The sequence below is a fragment of the Nilaparvata lugens genome, chromosome X (assembly GCF_014356525.2).
Source record: "Nilaparvata lugens isolate BPH chromosome X, ASM1435652v1, whole genome shotgun sequence".
Taxonomy (NCBI): domain Eukaryota; kingdom Metazoa; phylum Arthropoda; class Insecta; order Hemiptera; family Delphacidae; genus Nilaparvata; species Nilaparvata lugens.
In genome coordinates this window covers 45,316,000-45,336,458 of record NC_052518.1, presented here as the reverse complement: position 1 = coordinate 45,336,458, position 20,459 = coordinate 45,316,000, and the positions used below count along the sequence as shown (strand labels likewise).

General features: G+C 35.7%; 1 protein-coding gene across 1 annotated transcript in view; it reads right to left on the bottom strand.

The window, feature by feature from the left end:
- LOC111043490 (inosine-5'-monophosphate dehydrogenase) overlaps positions 1-20,459 on the bottom strand; it is a 64,879-nt gene that overhangs the window by 13,877 nt on the left and 30,543 nt on the right. The window contains exons 8-10 of the mRNA XM_022328451.2: positions 8,732-8,822; positions 6,550-6,789; positions 5,073-5,229 (exon numbers count right to left, since the gene is read on the bottom strand). Of these exons, the coding sequence (XP_022184143.1) occupies positions 5,073-5,229; positions 6,550-6,789; positions 8,732-8,822 (488 nt within the window). The remainder of the gene's footprint in view (positions 1-5,072; positions 5,230-6,549; positions 6,790-8,731; positions 8,823-20,459) is intronic.

The window sequence follows — 20,459 nt, the reverse complement described above, 5'->3', positions numbered from 1 at the left end:
TTCATCTATAGTTGCTGTTGATGATGATCTCAGTGCTGTCAAGCAGAAAATGTTCAGACATCAGGATAAGGCAGCAGCTTGGTTCAGGACAAACCACCTTTTCCTGAACACAAATAAGACTCAAATGTTGGTGCATAGCCTGAGGCAGGTTAGTGACAGAGAGCAAAGAATGCAAAGCTTCTAGGTATCACTCTTGATCAGAAACTTACTTGGATCCCCCACATGTGAAAATGTTTATTCCAAGCTCAGAAGAGTGATTTTTACCTGCTTCGGAATTTGAAAGATTGTGTACCTAAGCACTATTTGAGAATGTATTACTTTGCATTCTTCCAGAGCGTCTATACTTATGGATTGATCTTGTGGGGTTGTGCTCCAGAAGTTCAAAGGGTGCTACAATTACAAAAGAAGGCATTGTGTATCATCTCTGAAGCAGCTTATCTAGAGAACTGTAAGCCACTATTCATAAATGAAAATATTATGACTATTCATGGGATGGTGGCTTCCACCCTCTCCTTATGAATGTAAGGAAGAACATTGACACTCATCATTGTAGAGAAGACATTCACAGCTACAATACAAGGAATAGGATGAGAATAGACGTGCCTTTTACAAGATTGAGTAAGATTTTGACTAGTCCTGGCCAATTATCTTCAAAACTTTTCAATATCCTCCCTATTACAGTTAGGGAACTAACAATTATTCTATTCAGAAAAAGATTGGAGAATCTCCTTTTAAAGAATCCAATTTATTCTTTTTATAAGTTCCTTCATCTGCCTGTTTCAGATTATTTTTAGACTAAAGTTTGTTTGTTATGTCATTTCTCTTGTGTTAGATCTGCTTCTATTAATTTCTTATTTAATTTTTTGTAATGTTCGTTATTTTGTTTTTTGTAATAGTTTTAATGACGTTTATCGACTTGTTATTTATTTATTTATTACAGAACAAAAAAAAAAGACTACAGGCATTAAGCCCAAAACAGTCTTCACTACCATTTACAATCGAATAAAGTGAGTAACTAAAATAAATAAAAATAAGAGATATAGTACATGCAATTCACAAATACATAAGAAAGTTGATAAGTATGAGGAAAGCATAAGTAATAAATACAGAATAAATACTAATCTAACTTATCTAAACTTATCTAAGATATAAAAAGAGTAGGTCTACAATTGAGCATAGAAAAAGGTTAAGGGAAAACATGTGCCACTGTGGGAAGAAAATTGATGAAAGCAGAGAAGGAAAAAGAAAAAGTTTTAACAACAACAAATATTCAAGTATAAAAGTTAAGGGATTTAAACTGCAGGTTTTTGATTAACTCTATAAAACTAATAAGAATCACGGACATCATATTAATTGAATCAATTCAGAAACTGAATTCAAATTCAATGATGAATAGCCTCAATAATGCGCCTTCTAACCTCACTAACAGGGCCATGCACATCAACACCTTCACAAACGCTATTGAATAGCCTCAGAACTCTATTAAGTGGAGAGCAGAAGTTATGAAGGGTCCTTGATCTTGGCACATGAAAGGTCCTAACTCTTCTGACATTGAACGTGGGTACCTGGAAACCAATCCTAGAGAGGAGAGCGGGTGAATTATTGTAATTTTTCAAAAGTGACACCACAAACATCAATGAAAACCTGTCACGTCTAGCCCTTAAGAGTCCATATTGAAAAGGGATCTCAAACGTCCAGAAGGGAGACCCAAGGAACAAGCTCTTCTAAATTGCATATAAAATAAGAAGCGAAGAAGCTTATTGTGTACTTGTTGGACTCTTAATGTATCCTGGTGAGTAGAGGGACTCCAGACAATAGATCCGTACTCAAGGACACTTCTGACTAGCGACTGATACAGAGTTACAACAGTCTCAACATTATTGAAGCCAGTAGAGTTTCTCAGAACAAAACCCAATAGCCTATTCGCTCTGCCAATGATGTGATCAACATGTGCTGAAAAGGACAATGTACAACTGAATACAATACCAAGATCCTTACACATTGTTACCCTCTCCAAGCACACACCATTGATTGAGTAGGGATAACGAGCTGGATTAACCTTTCTGGAGAAAGTCATACATTTACATTTTTTTACATTGATATCAAGCTTATTCACATGGCACCACAATGCAACTCTGTCAACATCAGCCTGCAAGGAATAGCAATCATCCAATCCTCTCACCTCTTTGTAGATCTTCATATCGTCAGCGAATATCAAGCACTTGGAGTTGGGTATCTGAAGTGGTAACTCATTTATTAATAGCAAGAACAAAAGGGGCCCCAGATTGCTACCCTGGGGGACACCAGACGTAATGAAATAAGCATGAGAAACCAACTCAAAAATTCATCTTTGTAACGAACTGAAGATCGCTGTTTACGTGCACATTTATTCTTCCTATTAACCAAGTCAATTATTTGGCGAGTGAAACAAGGCGGATACTTAGACCTCTCACTTGAGATGCTTTTAAGGGCGATCGTGGCATTAAAACACTCATAAATGACACTGTAGAACCAGTCAACGGCCTCATCAACATCATCAATACTGAACAAATCATTCCAGTTATAATCTCTGAGCAAATTATACAGTGCGAAATAATCTGCTCTATGGAAATCATAGACAGGAGGAGCATTAATGGGCGATCGCCGTTTCACAGAAATTCCAGTTATCAAACTTATATTCAGGGCTGGATGGTGCTCAATATCCTCTGGTACCAGTGCATTAGAGTCATGCTCAACGTTTATAACGGGTAAACCACAGAGAACCAGATCTAGAGTGCGTAGGTTAGAGTTTTTTATTCCATTGATTGACTTCAAGTCAAAGAAATTTAGAAAATGTCCTAACATCTTAGCTGCTACCGAACCATTGTGAAGATCATAATTACAATCTGTTACTACAGGCAAATTAAAGTCACCAGCAATAAGCAGTCGATCTCCAATCAAGTGTACATATCCTTCAATACAGTCAAAGTACTTTCCATAGCTTTCAGAATTGGCAGAGTCGAGGAAGTAAACAACATTAACATATATAGGACCATCCCTATCAAATATTTTAATCATCAAGCTCTCAAAACTCCGACAATCGAAAGATGAGTTGATGTTGACACACTCTCCAGAACGGATTTGCTTACGAACTGCTATCAGAACTCCCCCTCCCCGACATGAGTCACTTCCGGGGCGATCCCGGCGATAGACGACATATCTTTCATCGAAGACCTCATTATCAGAAAAACCAGAATTCAGCCATGTTTCAGTCAACAAGATCAAGTCATACTCAGAAGCAATTAAAAATTGTAATAACACATGAGTTTTGGTCCTTAAACCTCTCACATTTTGATAATAAACGCTCAATTCCCTAGAAGCCATAGCAACTAATAATCAATTACAGCCCACCCCTAAACTCAACAAACATTCCTAATCAAGCATCATGCAAATGATACACAAATAAGTGCAAGTAATATAACCAATTGATTAACGATTAAAAATGTTTAGAATTAGATAAAGAGTTCTGAATGTAAGCAAATGAGGATGAAAAGATGATTTAACAATAGAAAAATGGAAACTTAGAACTAAATAATTAATTGAAGAGCAATCACGAAAACTCTCAAGATAAAAATGGAAGAGAAAAAGAAGCTGAAAAGAAAGGAGCTGATGATAGAGAAGAATTAATTAATCCAAAGAGCAGTAAGCGAATATATTGATTTGAATAACGATAAAAAATGTTTAGAATGCGTTGGAGTTGAGCAAATAAGGAAGAGAAGATGATTTTACAAAATAAACTTATTAATTAATCCAAAGAGCAATAAGTGAATGCTTTCAAGATAAAATAACAGAGAGAAAGCTGAATGAGATGGAAGAAAATATCCCACCCGGGACCACCAACAGCCTAAGCCTCCAACCACACAGCCTAACCCACAACAACCAAAACAAAAACAAAACAATACAAAACAAAAAATGTGATTTGATTTTCTGAAGGTGCATCGATGTTTAAAATTTTAACATCAAACACCAGTAATTTCTGTTGACAACGAACGGTTGTGATAATAGTCCAGATAATAATCATTATCATTTCCATAGTTTGACAGTCTACTTGGCACTACAAAATGAAGGAATGCTCATAGCACTTTCTCAACATAGCTCTTGATACATTAGCTAGGATAGAAACGCCTACATTAGGTTTAATTCAACAATGACAATAAAATATAATATTCTACTGGAGCAGTCGATAAAAAAATGGATGAGAAAAGAAAATATATAGGTCATATGAGTGTGTTAGGTGGAAGCAAACTCTCTCTAATCCATATAATACTTCATTGGACTCTTATCAGCCTATCAGCTATGAACTGCAGCCTATCTGCTTATCAGTCTACTACCTCCGAAAAGTATACCATGTTACTAATCTGACATTAATGTTCAATCCCGCTAGATTTGTTATATTTCTATTAACGTTTCCTATTGCATTGTTATTACTTTGATGGAATAAAAGTATTCTTATTCTTATAAAGCTCCTATCTGATTCAATGTAATCTCATTGCATCCGTAACGGAACGATAAGAAGAAGCGACCGTTTCATTCAACTGCTGTCGCCATATTAAGAGCCTACCATTTTTGTCTGGGAAAGGAAGAAGGAGTCGGTAAATTTTGTTGTCGACGAACTTAATATGTAAAAAGGTTCTAAGAATATGTGTAGCTGATTGATCAAATCTTTCGAAAGATAATGTAGAACATACAAACAGACGGACACCGATTTTGGCCTTCAAGTAAGAACTCAATTATCGTTCATGACTATTTATACGATTTTGCTATTCATTTATTGATGTTATTGGAATAGTTCATAATGTTGTTGGAAATGATAATTTGTTTCAATACACTTCCATAGAACAACTGAATGAATGACAAGAACATATAATTCACCTGTGATTCAAACGGATATTTTAAAATAGCACAACAATGCATAAATACTCCCACTCCCATAAGAGCCAGTGGTTAAATTCCCACGTTATGGTCACCATACTCGAATTTCGTTAAACCGACTTTCAAGGAGAAAAACTTGAGTAGGAAATGCTTATACTCACTTATGAAAATATCTATCCATAGCAGATCCCTTAGCATCTTTCCTATTCATAGCGTCTAGACTTCCCATGCCTCTGTACTTCTTGAGCCTGACACCATCCGAGAAGAAGTAGTCTCCTGGAGCTTCTGAAGTGCCCGCCAACATTGAGCCCATCATTACTGTCAAACAATACAAATCAAACACTAATGAAAGAACGAAATATTGAGCAAAAACTACAGAGCCTTTATTTCTTGCTACTATTTATTGACTAGTATGAAAATCATTTCTTGAAAGGACGAGTTTCTAATGCCCGGTTTTTGTTTCTTTCAAATTGAACTTTACGTCTGATAAATTAATAAAATACAGGAGAACGAAGTTCGCTTGAAAGTACAAGGGCATAATTACAAAATTTTAAAGAAAAGAATGATGTAATTGGAATTTCATTAAAATGTTTGTATAGTGTAATGTGAAGGTATTATGAATTGAGGAGGAAGTAGGAGCAGTTGATGAGTATATTTTGTTTTACTATCTATGAAACGCCTAACTGTCTTTGAAAGATCATGAAAATATTAGTCTTTTACAGTAGCTGCGTACATACACTGAGCAATCGAAGATTCAGGCAGAAATTGGAGAAACTCTTGTGCCATCATCATTTCAGCCGAAACTATACGCGCGGAATTTATTCCGCAAATTCCGCATGTCTACAGAATGCGTGACCTAATATCCAAAAAATATTTGCTAGCTCGAGAACCCAGTACCTCCCAATTAGCCAGGTATGCTCACCCTCACACCAAACTGACACTCTCTAGCCTAGCGAGAAAGTGCGCTCATATAGTGTTCGCCTTAAGAGGTCATGCATCCTGTAAACGAGCGGACAATTTCCGTACGTCTAGTCCACTCGTGTAGTTTGTGTTTTAGGCTGGCCACTAACAGTAAAACAAACATGTTCATCTTCAGTGAGAGGCTTCTAACATAGAATAAACAACCAATAACAATGAATAAACCACTGGAAAAGAAAATTATAATAATAGAAAAATAATTTAACCTGAAATAGAGCAGCAAAGAAAAAATAAACAACAAAAAGTGAGAGATACAAAAACCTAACCTCAAACAATTTTGTTCGAAGCCTTTCCCTGTGATGATGCAGCAATGTATGTCGTCATGTGTATCCTATCATCCATTTTTTACCGTTAGTGGCCAGCCTTAGTCCTCACTATGAAGAACACTTTCAACTTTGTGTATTGTGGAAAGTAAATTCATTGATTTAATTCAAGAGTAATACTTGATTGAGAGGAGAAATTGATAGAGAATATTTCAGTTAAAAATAATAATAATAATATCGAGTTAAAAAATGTATGAATAGAATAAATTTTGCTGTAATGCTATAGCAGCATAGGGAAAAGTTTCATATGAAGACCCAGAGTGGTTGTGAAAGCGATCAGCCAATAGAAAACAAGATTCGCCTCGGCCACACTGTACGTGTATTGAATTGTTCGAACCTGTTGAGGCACCAAGTGCGAGAGCTTTGACGATATGTCCAACAGACTGAATGCCGCCATCTGCTATACAGGGCACATTGAATCGGCGCGCATACTCAGCCACCTTGTAGACTGCTGTGGCCTGGGGTCGACCCACTGCCATCACCTCCTGGGTGATGCATATTGACCCACTTCCCATGCCCACACGCAGTCCGTCCGCTCCCGCGTCTATCAGGCTCTTGGCTTGTGTCGCTGTCACAACTACAAAGCAAACACACATTCACTTCATGTTTTACTCAATCTATTATCAGTTATAGACTTCCTATTATCGACTCCAAGTCCTATATAGAATTCCTATCATCAGTTATAGACTTCATCATCGAATTGCATTTTTATTCTTAGACTAAGAAACTTTTTTAGTTTGAGTATGCAATGCATTTGTAATTTTTGTTCAAGTTGAGGAGGCACATTTGGGGTTTACTTGTTGCTTCCATTGAAAATTGTAAATAAAAAAATATAATCACACACAACTTTTATTCCATCAACACATTCAGTTTTGTATTTTCACAACATATTAACGGCTTTGTATTCCTCGATCACTTTTCTTGCATAGTACAATAACTATACATAATTTGAGCCTCCAAGGTATCATATCTCTGATCACAGATGCGTTCAAAATATGTGTCGAGAATGTCGAAATCGTACGACTGTTTGCGTCACAAAACTTCTGGAAAATCCAAAAGTATCGCATAAATTTTTTGTTCAACTTTGTGTGCTCTTGTGGAGGTGATGTGGTAGACATCCATGAAATAAAACGATTGAATTTTTTACAAACAATCATAGATTAATAAATTGTTTCGAGTGCTACGTTTTCTTTAGTCTATGTTTTCTTTGATAATTATTTTGTGAATACTCTATTACCAATGATTCTACACTATTACTCTAGTATCGTCATCTTCATAAAATATTTAATGCTATCAAGATTTTATACAACAATCACTAAAAAAAGAATGTAACAAACTAAAAAATACTTAATTTACTGGAAGAAGAGAACACGCTGAGGCAGCAACTGTATTTCTCCCCAATTTGTATCAATGATATTTTACAAATAACCTTATTTCTACAGTTAGGTTATGTTTTATTTTCATTAATGCAAGTCCAAATTACACTCGAAAATTTATAAACTGGTAATTTCAAATTTTGATAGTTGAAAAAAATAAATGAAAGCTTCAATTTAATCATCAATATGAAAATTTCTGACTTATTCTGCAAAATTTCTAGTCATAAAAACACAACTCGTATATTCAGCATAGCTGACTTGCTAATTAAAAATAACTAATTTTCAACCAGCAGTGAAGAATGGATTCTTCGTGGATGGTGTCCACAAGCTTTTGCCAGAGCGTGGGTATAATGGAGATTATGATTAAATGATCAAACATGCATGTCTTTTGGCGGGATACGTATCCACGACTAGGCAACGCTGACTGAATCGTGCAACTCAACTAACCTGGCCCGCCGGCTAAACATTCAACATTTAGAAAGCGTTTACCATGCTCCATTCTCTTTATATTATATGCAGTAGCGTTCTACGTGAGTCCTGCAATATCGATTAAATTATTTAGGCCCGGTTCCTGTGACATTCATTAAATTTGATAAGCTATTAAATCTAAAGGTTCAATGGTACATTCTATTTAATTGGCGTCCTGGAAACCGGATCATCTTGGAGTGTAAAAGTGGGGAGTTCACCTGTTGGATGAGACACTGAGCTAAGTCTTACAGGTGAGACTGTCATCCATGCTTTTGAAAGCTAGACATTCTATTTCTTCCCAGACTTTCTTATCATACATAGCCTTTTTTATGTGTCATTAGAAAAATAAGAACCGTTACTTTTAATTTGAAGTAGAAGGATTATTACATATACTTTTCAAAGATGAACATTACATTTTCTAACTTCTCCGATTTATGTAGATACAACACAATAAAATACTGATACTCTTTTATCAATACTTACTTAAAAATAAGCTATATATTTGATTACTACTATTAATCTTAAAATCTAATCTAGCATATATTGTTATTTACATGAATGGGAAAATTGCATTTAATCCCTTGATATTGTGATATCTATAGTTCGAACATATCTATATATGCCTATAGGAGCTTTTGAATAAAAGCTGAGAACTGATGGAAATGGATAACTTACCATTACCACCTATCACTTGCAGATTCGGGTAGGTACTCTTGATATGTTTAATCATTTCTATTTGATAGATTGAATTTCCTTGAGAAGAATCCTAAAAATAACACAGTTCGAACATTAAACAGAATTAAATTAAATTCGACATTAAAAAGAATATAACATAATAGAAAAAACGAAATATACAATTCAATTGGAATAAAAGAAAGTAATTTGACGGTATAGTATTCATTTTCATAATTTCACAGTAATTTAGCTCTACAAACTAGAATAGATTAACAGAGTTTATGTCAACTTCATAGAAGGTTTTCTCATTTTTTTATGAAATGGAATTGAAAACTTGAAAGGAAGATAATAATTTAGAAAGTGTAGAATAGAATAAATCTTATGAAACTATGTAAGAGAAAAATGGGAAATTCTTGATATCGGAAGAATAAATTCACAATCACTCACGCAAAAATACACAATCCACACACAAACACTACTTCATCATCTAGGCCGATTTACATAGAGATACGTTGATGCGAATGAAACTAACACTAAGGGCCGTTTGCACAGCTAAAGCTTAAACCAAATCTGGATTTTTTTGGTTTAAACTAAAATTCCGTTTGCACAGTATCAGTTTAAGCTCTGTATTGAGTTTAAACTCTTGGAAAGTTTAAACCTCCAGAGCAGGAGGTTTAATCCAAATAATTTGGATTAACTTTACATCTGAAAAGATTTGATTCGAAAACATATGATTACACATTACTTTCAATATAGGCTATGTGATTGTTTTTTTAGGTTATGGTAGATTATATTATTAGTTGAACGTAAAAATAGTTATAGAGGAATTAATAGAAGTTTTCAATGAGATTGACGAAGATGATTACGACGAAATTGTGATAGTGAGAAAAGTGATTAATATTAGGCAAAGATCCAATCATTTCAATTTCTGGGATGAAGAAGAATTTTTCAAACGTTTTCGCATAAGTAAAGAAACTGCTAATCTAGTATTGGACCAGATAAAAGACTCTATAGAGAATAAAACAACTTTGAACTGTGCTCTTTCAGCAGAAGACATGTTTTTTATAACGCTGAGGTTTTAAGCTTCTGGCAGTTTTCTTATAAACGTGGGAGATCATAGTGGAGTACATATGAGTACGGTTAGCAGAGTGGTGAATAAAGTTTCTAGGGCCATAGCAAGATTAGCTCCAAAGTATATTCATCTTCATAGCACTGAAAATGAACTTAATTCTTTGAAAAGAGATTTTTTCAAAAAGGCAGTTTCCTAATTGCATTGGTGCCTTGGACTGCACCCATGTAAAAAATAACTTCTGGTGGTAATAATGCAGAAACATTCCGCAACAGAAAGGGCCTTTTCTCCTTGGATGTTCAAACCGTCTGTGACGCTTCTTTGAAAATAAGAGATATTGTTTGTAGATGGCATGGATCGGCCCATGACTCCCATATATTCCACAACTCGAATATACACGCACGTTTGGAAAGAGGCGAGCTTAGAAACAGTGTTATTGTTGCTGACAGTGGATATGCGGTAAAGAGATATTTGTTAACACCTCTTCCAAATCCTCAAACTCCTGGAGAGGTTCTATATCAAGAGTCTCAAGCTAGAACCAGAAAGCCCGTTGAGCGTGCCTATGGCGTGTGGAAAAGGAGGTTTCCTGTGTTAGCTACAGGAATAAGGCTGAAGCTCAATTCAATTCAATTTATTTTTTATTCACGTATCATACAATTTTAACAACACAATTACAATTATAAAATGAATATTAGAGCCCACATAGACTATACGTCCGTGTGTGGGAGCAGTTCTTAAGATTAGTTGTGTTCAATAAAAAATATTGGGCTATAAGTATAAGATACATACGGTAAATGAAATAAAAATAGATTATATTTAATATTTTTTTAGGATTAATTATATAAAAAAAATCAATTTGAATTTGAGAAGAAAGAAAAGATAGATCCATTGGAAGAAAATTAGACAATCGGCTTGTAATAATACCTATTTTTATAATTTATTAATAATTATTATTAATAGTTATTAGTTATAGTTAATAGTATTATTAACAGCCGGAATCGCTTTTTGCAAAATGTATTTGGTAAGAAAAACAGATTAAAATTTGAATTTCAAACATAAGATGATTTGATTAAATTCTCTGCATCCTGCCATCCAACATACATTAACCATTCAGAAATTCTGTGCTTTAACACTACAGTGACTCGGCCCGCCCCAGCCTCAACTATATCTGGAGGAAGGTTTCTATACAGCCATTGCGAAATGTAAAATGAATTGTACCTTTGCAAACTGATACTAATAGTAGGATTAAATAAACGTGACATTGTTTGGTTTCTGGTTAGATGACTGTGTTGAATCTCTCTGAAAAAAGTGTCCTTATTATTGAAAATGTAAATTACTAAAGTTTTTTATGAAAATCTGCCTAACATTCATTACTGGAAATATATTGAATAGTAGATTGGTGGGAAAACGCTGGTTTTTTTGTAATATGGTTTTAATTATCAACCTCTGGGCGACCGACAGAGGCTTCAAGACCGCCAATGACGCACCTCCCCACGCCAGAATGCCATACTGCAGCAAAGACTGCACATACGCAAAGTACACTGTCCTGCAGCGATCCACAGTAAGCACTTGGCCCAGCCAAGAAGGCATAGATTAATTTTCTCAAACGGTTCTTCAGCCCTTGTACATGAGGAACCCAGCTTAATTTACTATCCAGGATGACTCCTAAATATTTATAATGAGCAACCCGTTCAATTATGCCACAGCCGCAGGCCTCCGACTGAGGATCGTCACAGGTGTGCATCCTTAACACATAGCGATCACAGTCAATATCTTGTCGACCAATAAATGGAAGATGTTTGGTTTTTTCAATATTAACTGTAAGAGAGTTATGGTCAAACCAATTTCTAATTTTGGCAAGGTGCAGCCCACAGATACCACAGCCGTATCATCCGCAAACAAGAACAGTTTCCCTTTAATTTTCAATTTGCTTATATTATTAATATAAATCAAGAACAATAGAGGGCCCAATGTACTGCCCTGGACTACTCCGTACTCTATTGGTAATAGTTTGCTAAGAGATCCATTGATTGGGACAATTTGTGAGCGATTCCCTAGATAACTAGTGAACCACTCCAATTCTCTATTCCTCACTCCTATTGTTTCTAGTTTTTTGTAAAGCTTTGTCCTATCAATCGCATCAAAAGCTTTTGCTATATCTAAAAATGTAATCAAAACCTTCTTCTTATTTCCTAATTTTGTAGCTATCTCTTTGGTTAGGTCAAACAAAGCATCTGAGGTACTTTTGTTGGTAATGAATCCATATTGTTCGTCTGCAATAATATTTTCCCTAACAAGGTATCTTGTGAGCTGAACTTTAACACATTAATAGTTTGCTAAGAGATCCATTGATTGATACAATTTGTGAGCGATTCCCTAGATAACTAGTGAACCACTCCAATTCTCTATTCCTCACTCCTATTGTTTCTAGTTTTTTGTAAAGCTTTGTCCTATCAATCGCATCAAAAGCTTTTGCTATATCTAAAAATGTAATCAAAACCTTCTTCTTATTTCCTAATTTTGTAGCTATCTCTTTGGTTAGGTCAAACAAAGCATCTGAGGTGCTTTTGTTGGTAATGAATCCATATTGTTCGTCTGCAATAATATTTTCCCTAACAAGGTATCTTGTGAGCTGAACTTTAACACATTTTTCTATTATTTTACTAACAACTGTAAGAAGAGAGATTGGCCTATAATTGCTTATTATTGACTTTGGACCTGCTTTGTAGATAGGGATAATTTTTGCTGTTTTTAATGATGTTAGAAATTTTCCTGTATTGATACTCAGGTTTATGATGTGCATTAAGGGTTGTTGTAATTCATTAAAGTTTTTTAATCATTTTAGTAGGTATACTATCTAGCCCGGGTGATGAGTTTCCCCTAATACTGTTTATAACACCATAAAGTTCTTCTGGACTGATCGGCTGTAGGTTGAATACAGACTGAGTAGCATGATCAGCATCATCCATCTCGGCAGGTCCTACTGGGTTCAGAGCCTCCGTCAGTTGTTTTCCCACAGAGGAGAAATATTCGTTAAAAGAGTCGCTTGAAGTTTCGAGCGCTGTGGCAGCCGAATCACAAGTTTTGTGCCCAAAAGCCCTGACTGGAAATACCTCCTTGCCAACTGGACGCCCTGAAATCTCATTGACGATTTTACAGAATTTTCTTGGATCGCCAGCTGCGGAATCTATTTTCTTTTTATAAAAGTTATTTTTAGCATTTTCTATTAAAGAGTGAAGCGAGTTCCTATACCTAATATATCTTTGTTTTAGATCGAGATTAAAAGGTTGGGCCCGCACGTTTTTGCTAAGTTTATCGCGCATTCTAATAGATATTACTAATCCTGACGTAATCCATGGTTTTATCTTTTTATTCTTTGAAGTTATCGGGGTACTGCTTGAATTAGACTCTAAAGTTGTTTTCAAGATACTGAGAAATTAATCTGTAGCTTTGTCAACATCATTTGTATTTAAAACTTCATCCCAGCACTGAAATTGCAAACAATGTTTAACTCTGCTCCAACATACTTTTGAATGAAATTGATTACTATTGTTATTGTTATTATTATTACAATTACTACTACCGGTATTATAAATTATGTTTAAGCAGATAGGATAGTGATCGGTTTTTTCGGATTTTAAGATAAAAGATGATAATTTTGTTCTGTTGGGTATTTTTGCAAAAATATGATCAATACAAGTATTACTATCAGGCCGGGTTACTTTATCAATACATGAAATTAAGCCGTTTGCATACATCACCTCCATGTAGCGATCTAATTGCATATTTGGGGTTGGATTAAGTATGTCACAGTTAATGTCGCCAATCACTGCCGAAAGGCCAGCGTTATCAAAGTTCTTGCCACAAAAATCATTCAAGGCATTTGTGAACAGCAACTGATTAGAATTTGGACTGCGATAAATAGCTAGGAGATTGCAAGGCAGACCAAACCAGTCGAAAACAAGATTCAGGCAGGTGGCAACCCCTCCCAGACACAGCTCAGTACACGTAACAGACAGGGCACTATCAATGTAGATAACAATACCATCATTATTATTGATACTATTGAATGATCTAAACACATTGAAACCATCGATGTGTATTAAATCCGTATCGTAATTAAGCCATGCTTCAGTTAGAATAATGAAGTTGAATTTTACTTTGAGATCTTCAATCAATACTAAGAATTCGTCGAAATTGCGATTATAGCTCCGGATATTCTGGTGGATAATTTTGAACGATTGAGTATTATCTATCTATCTTCCTGTCTAGCCTGATAAACTACCTGTATCTTCACAGTATAAGCACTCTACTAACTGGTAATCAAAAATTAGATTCTGTTCAATCATAAAAATCAATTCGAATGTATCCGCTTTCGGAAAGCTGCTAAAAAATATAAATAGAATTATAAGAGGCCGATAGCTTTGTTGATGATTAAAAAGTTTTCATTAATGTGTAAGTTCGACTTTAGATTGAAAGGAAAGAGTATCAATGCAAAGACAAGTTCTCTCCTTGATTAAGAAAGAAAAAAAAGAAAGGAAAAAAAGTATGAGATCTATCAAGAGGTGCGCTATTGATGTATCAAGTTTCAAGACAAGACTTTACTAAGTTAGAAGCAAAACAATATACACTGAAAAAAATAAATAAATGTGGGTATTTTCCAATTTGAAGTTTTTTTATAGATCTAAGCAATAAGATATCATACTTTCAGATAGTGATAGCCAATTCAAGTTGTTTTCATAGATTAAATTATTCGCTCACAACTAAAGTTAGTATGGTCGCCTACTTGAGTAGAACAATTTGAAAGACTGAAACATTTTTGCAATATGTTTCACTTTGATCTCTCCTTCAAAATGAACAAGATAAAATAAAATATACATGTTAATAATCATTTCAACAACCAAATCTGAATATCATTTAAAACTGTTCGTTAAAGCTGGACAGAGTTGAGAGTGTCGTTGTAGCAACAGCTGTGACCAATACGTAGAGTACATCTAAATAATTTTCGGCGTAACCAAGTAATACAGTACTTTCAAAGTCTTATTGATAATAGAAATCTGCATTAATTGTGTGATTGGGTACGGTAACCGCCAAAAAACCAACAGATTTGGAAGGATCTTTGATAATATTGTCTTAAAACTACAAATAAAATTTCAATTTTCTCTTACTTTTCTATGATGTTTTTATTAGTTTTATCCTATGATTTGAATTATTTATCGATGAAAAACTGTTTTAATTAACTAGGTAGGTACTCATCCCTTTATTATCTGCCTACCATAGTTTCCACTTATATTTCTGTGAACATTCAAACAATAATGTTCATATGATACTTGAAGGCTGGTTCTTTAGATTTAAGCAGCTCGAAATTCAAGCTTCAAATGCTCTTATGTGGACTGTATAAAACGAAATCAAATCTTTGAGTTGAAAAATATCCATTCAGAATAACTACATACATAGAACATAGAAAGTCAGAAAAGGTACTCACCAAATCCAAATATGTAGTAAATAGAATTGTTTTGCCTTATTTGAGGTGAAAATGTGAATAGTCGGATAGGATAGCCTAGATGAGAGGAAGAAACTACAGGTAAATTTATGCAAACCGATTTATCCGAAAGTTGGTTCCTTACTATTTTCCCGTTCTAAGATGGAGTTTACTGTCTGGATATATAACACTATGACTTGACTATTGATAAAAACAAAACTCAAATTGAGTTCTAACATTCACTTTTCACTAATTAATACGAAACGTGAGTAACTTTTCACGTAGAACGAAAATGCAATTTATTTACAAATTTACACGAATAAATAAATAGGCCGAATTTCCTATAATAAAACGAATAGGAGTTCCTAAATTGATTCAAAATGCTCAATATTATAGAAGAACTGTCACTAAACGATGATATGCTCCTTCCATTCTTTCTCAATTGCAACTGCACCAAAATGGTCAGAAGAAGATAAAAATTAATAATCACTTTATTGTAAACTCACCGAACCGAGCAGCCTCTGCTCTCTGTTGGCAAAACAAAAAACTACTTCGCCAAAACCGTCGCGAACAGCATTATAAACAATTCCAATGAATAGTTGATACATGTACGTTCTCATAATGGACATAATTCAAATATTTTGTTATGGATAACATTGAATAAACACTGATTCCAAGAGAAGAATTGGAAGAGACAAATTAAAACAAATTTAATATTATAACAAAATTAATATACAATCTTTCAAAAAAGAAAATATTTACAATAATTTTTGTTTTAGCTCAATGTCAATTTGCTTCTGCTTTGTTATGTTTGCAATAAAACAGTAGTTTCATTATAATGCACTTTAATAACACAATTTATTCAAATCAATACAAAGAAACCATAAGCAATTCCACATAAATTCCTCAGAATTTATCTGGCCCATTTTTTTGGCCACATAAATTCACAATTCCACACTTGTTTGAGTCCGCCATCTTGACTGGCACCCCATACAAATATGATCGACTCTCAATTATCCACTATCGATTATGATAAACTATCAACTCATCACATCTCCCCTTTTTATTATTTCATAATACAACTACTACACCATTAGCTTACATTAAAGTATAAGTAACTTACTTATAATAAGCATAACATGAAAATACTCTTAATATGAAGAAATAACACATAATAGAATATTCAATACATAAAATTCTAAATTTTCTGCCCCACTTTCAAGTTAGGTTACATAATCTTTCAAATATAAGGGTGGTCTGACCTCTCTTCTTGGCCTCCCCATCATATTCCCCTTGTTCCCTACCTTCTCCAGTTCCACTATTCTGACCATCTGATTCATTGATGTCCTTATTGGGTAATTCATTCATGTTCTCCTTCTGTACTGGCTCTTGCACCCTAAATGGCATCAAATGTCGCCGGTTTCTATCTACTATGTTACCAGACTGCAGCTTAACATTATATGATCTCGGTCTATTGGCTAACCCTTCTATCACCCCCCTCTCACTCTCTCTTGTGTTACCCTTCTCAAAACATGGTCCCCTATTCCTAACTTACTTTCATCCCTAGACCCCTTATCATAGTAACGTTTTTGTTTGTACTGTCTGGTTTTCAAAGCACTCTGAAAATCTAACTCTACTTTGGGAACTAATGAAATACCAGTGAATGGCAGGACACCATTCAATTTTCTGCTGAATAAGAGCTGAGCTGGGGATGGTTCCATTATGTCCCAATGGACTATTCCTGTATTCTAACAAAGCCAAATATGTATCTTTCCCATCACTCCTAGACTTGCTTAGCAACCGTTTAAGTGTCTGAACATGTCGTTCTACAAGCCCATTTGACTGAGCATACAAAGGGCTTGATGTTTTGGATTCAAAATTCCATAATTTCGCAAACTCTTTGAATTTTGAACTTGAAAATTGAGAAACGTTATCACTATACCCATGGAATACCATGTATAGCAAAAATCGATACTATTTCCCAAGGTCTACTTGGTAATTCCCTATTGATTGAAGATTCTTTACTATTTTTTCTTTGAGTTCCTACACAAATGCTACATTCTGAAATCATTTGTTCAATCTGACTACTTATACCTGGCCAGTATACTGAATCTCTAGCTCTCAGTTTTGTCCTTTCCATACCTATATGACTGTAATGTAGTCTTTGAAGCATCTCTTTTCTTAAAACTGGAGGGACAAGTAGCCTATTACCTTTGAACAGCAAGTCATCAATGACAGTAAGATCCTCTCTAACACAAAAATATGGCCTACATTCTGGGTCTACTTTGGCTTTTTCTTTTGGCCAGCTTAGTAACACATAACTAACTAGTTTTTTCATCTCACTGTTCTTTTGAATCTCATCTTTTATGTATTGTAATTAACAGAAACTAATCTAACTTGTGCTTCAATCTCCTCAATTGAGGTTTCCACCAATTCTTCTTCACTTTCCTTTACCTTAGCTCTAGACAATGTATCTGCTAAAAACAATTATTTACCTGGTTTATATCGAACTTCAATATCAAAAATTTTTAACTTAATTCTCATTTTCTGTAACCTTGCTGGACACTGACCAAGTGGTTTCTTAAATATAGCCTCCAATGGTTTATGATCAGACTCTACAATAATAAGCTTTCCAAACAAGTACTGTGAAAATCTTTCACAGCCAAATAGTATGGCAAGACACTCTTTTTCAATTTGAGCATAATTGATTTGAGCCCCAGTCAAAGATTTACTGCTATATGCAACTGGCAAATTGTTTTGCATAATTACTGCACCTAACCCATCTTTAGAACTGTCAACTGACAAAACAATATCATCTTTAGCATTAAAATATTGCAATACTGGTGGCCTACTAATGAATTCCTTCAACATTTCAAAATCAGTCTGATGATATTCACGCCAAACAAAATGTACATTTTTTTACCAACTCTCTTAACCGATTAGTATGTTGAGACAAGTTGGGAACAAATTTTGAAATATAAGTCATCATTCCTAAGAATCGCCTCCCCAGGTGGCGGATAGGGGAATGCCTCCCAGATATGGGTGGTACCGGTAAAATCAAATAGCCGGGGCGGACCAAAACTAGCAAACCGGCCAACGGTCTCGAAGGCGGAGACACCGGACATACACTTCTCTCCCTATCCTGATTCTTTACTCTCTGTCTTTGTCGGGAGGTAATTAGCTTGAAGGGAAGAGTGTGTGCCTGTGCCGTTGCTGGCCGATTCGGCCCTCGGCTCTTGGAATTCAGGTTGGGTGTTAGGGAGTATTGAGGTAACTTTTACCAAGGGTACGGATTCGGATATCAGATCCCCACAAATAATTATATTTGTAAAGGTAGTACGCAATCTGAACCAACTGCGAATTGACGGCGAGCAAAGCTGTACCTGCAAGCCCGGAATAAAGGTTGTAGGTGAAGGAATTCGGGGTGGAGTCCAACAAGGAATGATATGGAATTTTGTTAAGGTTTTCGCAATTTGTGACTGCGAGCTGTCGGTGTGCAGACTGAACCTGCGCACCCGGTATTAAATTAATGTGATTGGAGAGGCGTAAGCGGTATAAGGTACAGGATATGGTATATCGAGTTTGAGGTATAGAGAATATTTTATCGGGCCTGGGGAATGGAGATTTGTTAATAGAATTGTTCTTCCCTGTAACTAATGGGGGTTTGTTCAATAACTCGCAATCTGTGAATCGCGATATAGTTCTCAGCAAGCTGAACCTGCTAGCTAAACATAGTATATCTATTTCAATTTTATGATAATCAAAGTTTAGAGGATGAGGTTTCGGGTGTCGGATTTCTGAATCGCGAGCCTGCAGCTACGAAAGGATTTTCAGCAATTCTGAAACTGCTAAACAGGATTTCCGCGCTAATCTGGTGACTGCGCGCCGGTTATTAAGGGCCAATCTGTGACTGCCCTTAAGGGTATGGGAATCACTCTCAATCGTCCGAAACGCTTTTAAATTAATAGTCAGTATGTCGACTATTATGAGAGGATAGGAAAGGGTTTACAAGGATTCTCCTAAGCGTGGTCTGAGAACCGCGACTGGAACGATCTCTAATCTGTGACTGAGCTCCTGCTCTACACAAGGTTTCCTACACCTCTCGCTGGTCTGAGGACCGCGACGGGAACGATCTCTAGTCTGGAACTGAGATCTCGTGCTAAACAGGGTAGGAAAAATTAAGAGGAAGAAAGAGAGAGGATGCCGCAGTCTTGGAACTTCGGCAAGGGAGTCCTCAAGCTGTACCTGAGAGCTAGAAGGATTTTAGAATAGAGAGAATTAAGAGAAAGAGAAAGGACGTCGCAGTCTGGTGACTTCGACAAGGACGAACTCAAGCTGCACCTGAGTTCTCTAGGAAAAGGATTGGGCTTTTCCTACTTGGAATTACAGCGAGTCTGAATTTGCTAAATAAGTTAAAATACAGGGCCACTTAATGATATGAAAATTAAATAAGGAAAATTCACCCTTTAAAATTGAGATTACCTTATTACAGAAGAGGAAATGCACACAAGTGACCAGTCCCAACATACAGTTACCTGAACCACTGCAGAACCAAATACAGAGAATAGCGAACAAATTCCCGCACTAAACTTAAACGTCGTGAAGCGACAGAGTTGAGACTTATAAATTAAGCACTCAAAAAAATGATCCGCTACAAGAGCCTAGTTAAATTTCCCACTCAACTATTTGTAGCACAAACTTGAGATCCCTTACAGGTTTCAAAACCAAGGATAACTTGTTCACCCCCAGTGATACGAATCTAGGAAAAATAGCCGACAAGAAAGAAAATCCCACAAGGAAGTTCTAACTTCGAGTTGTCCGGAACTCGACCTACAATATTCTATATTAACACAAAATAGAATAATTCCCCTAGAAATAACTAGTACCGGGAACGTCGTAAGGAGAGGAGATTCGCGACCCGATCTCACGCTCAACCACCGAACAACTGACTCTCTCCCAGGTTTCCCTGAAGCAGCACCGGGTCGCTGAAAATTAGGAGGCCGGGGGAAAAGAGATGGCCAACCAATGGGAGTCTGAAAAGACGATCACGCCACTGGTCATGTGACAGGGTTTGACTCAGTTGCTCCTGATGTTAAGGGTGCAGCTAATGATGACAATGCTACTAATTACTGTACTAAATTAGGCCGGTAAACAATCTTTCTATTCCAGAAATTTCA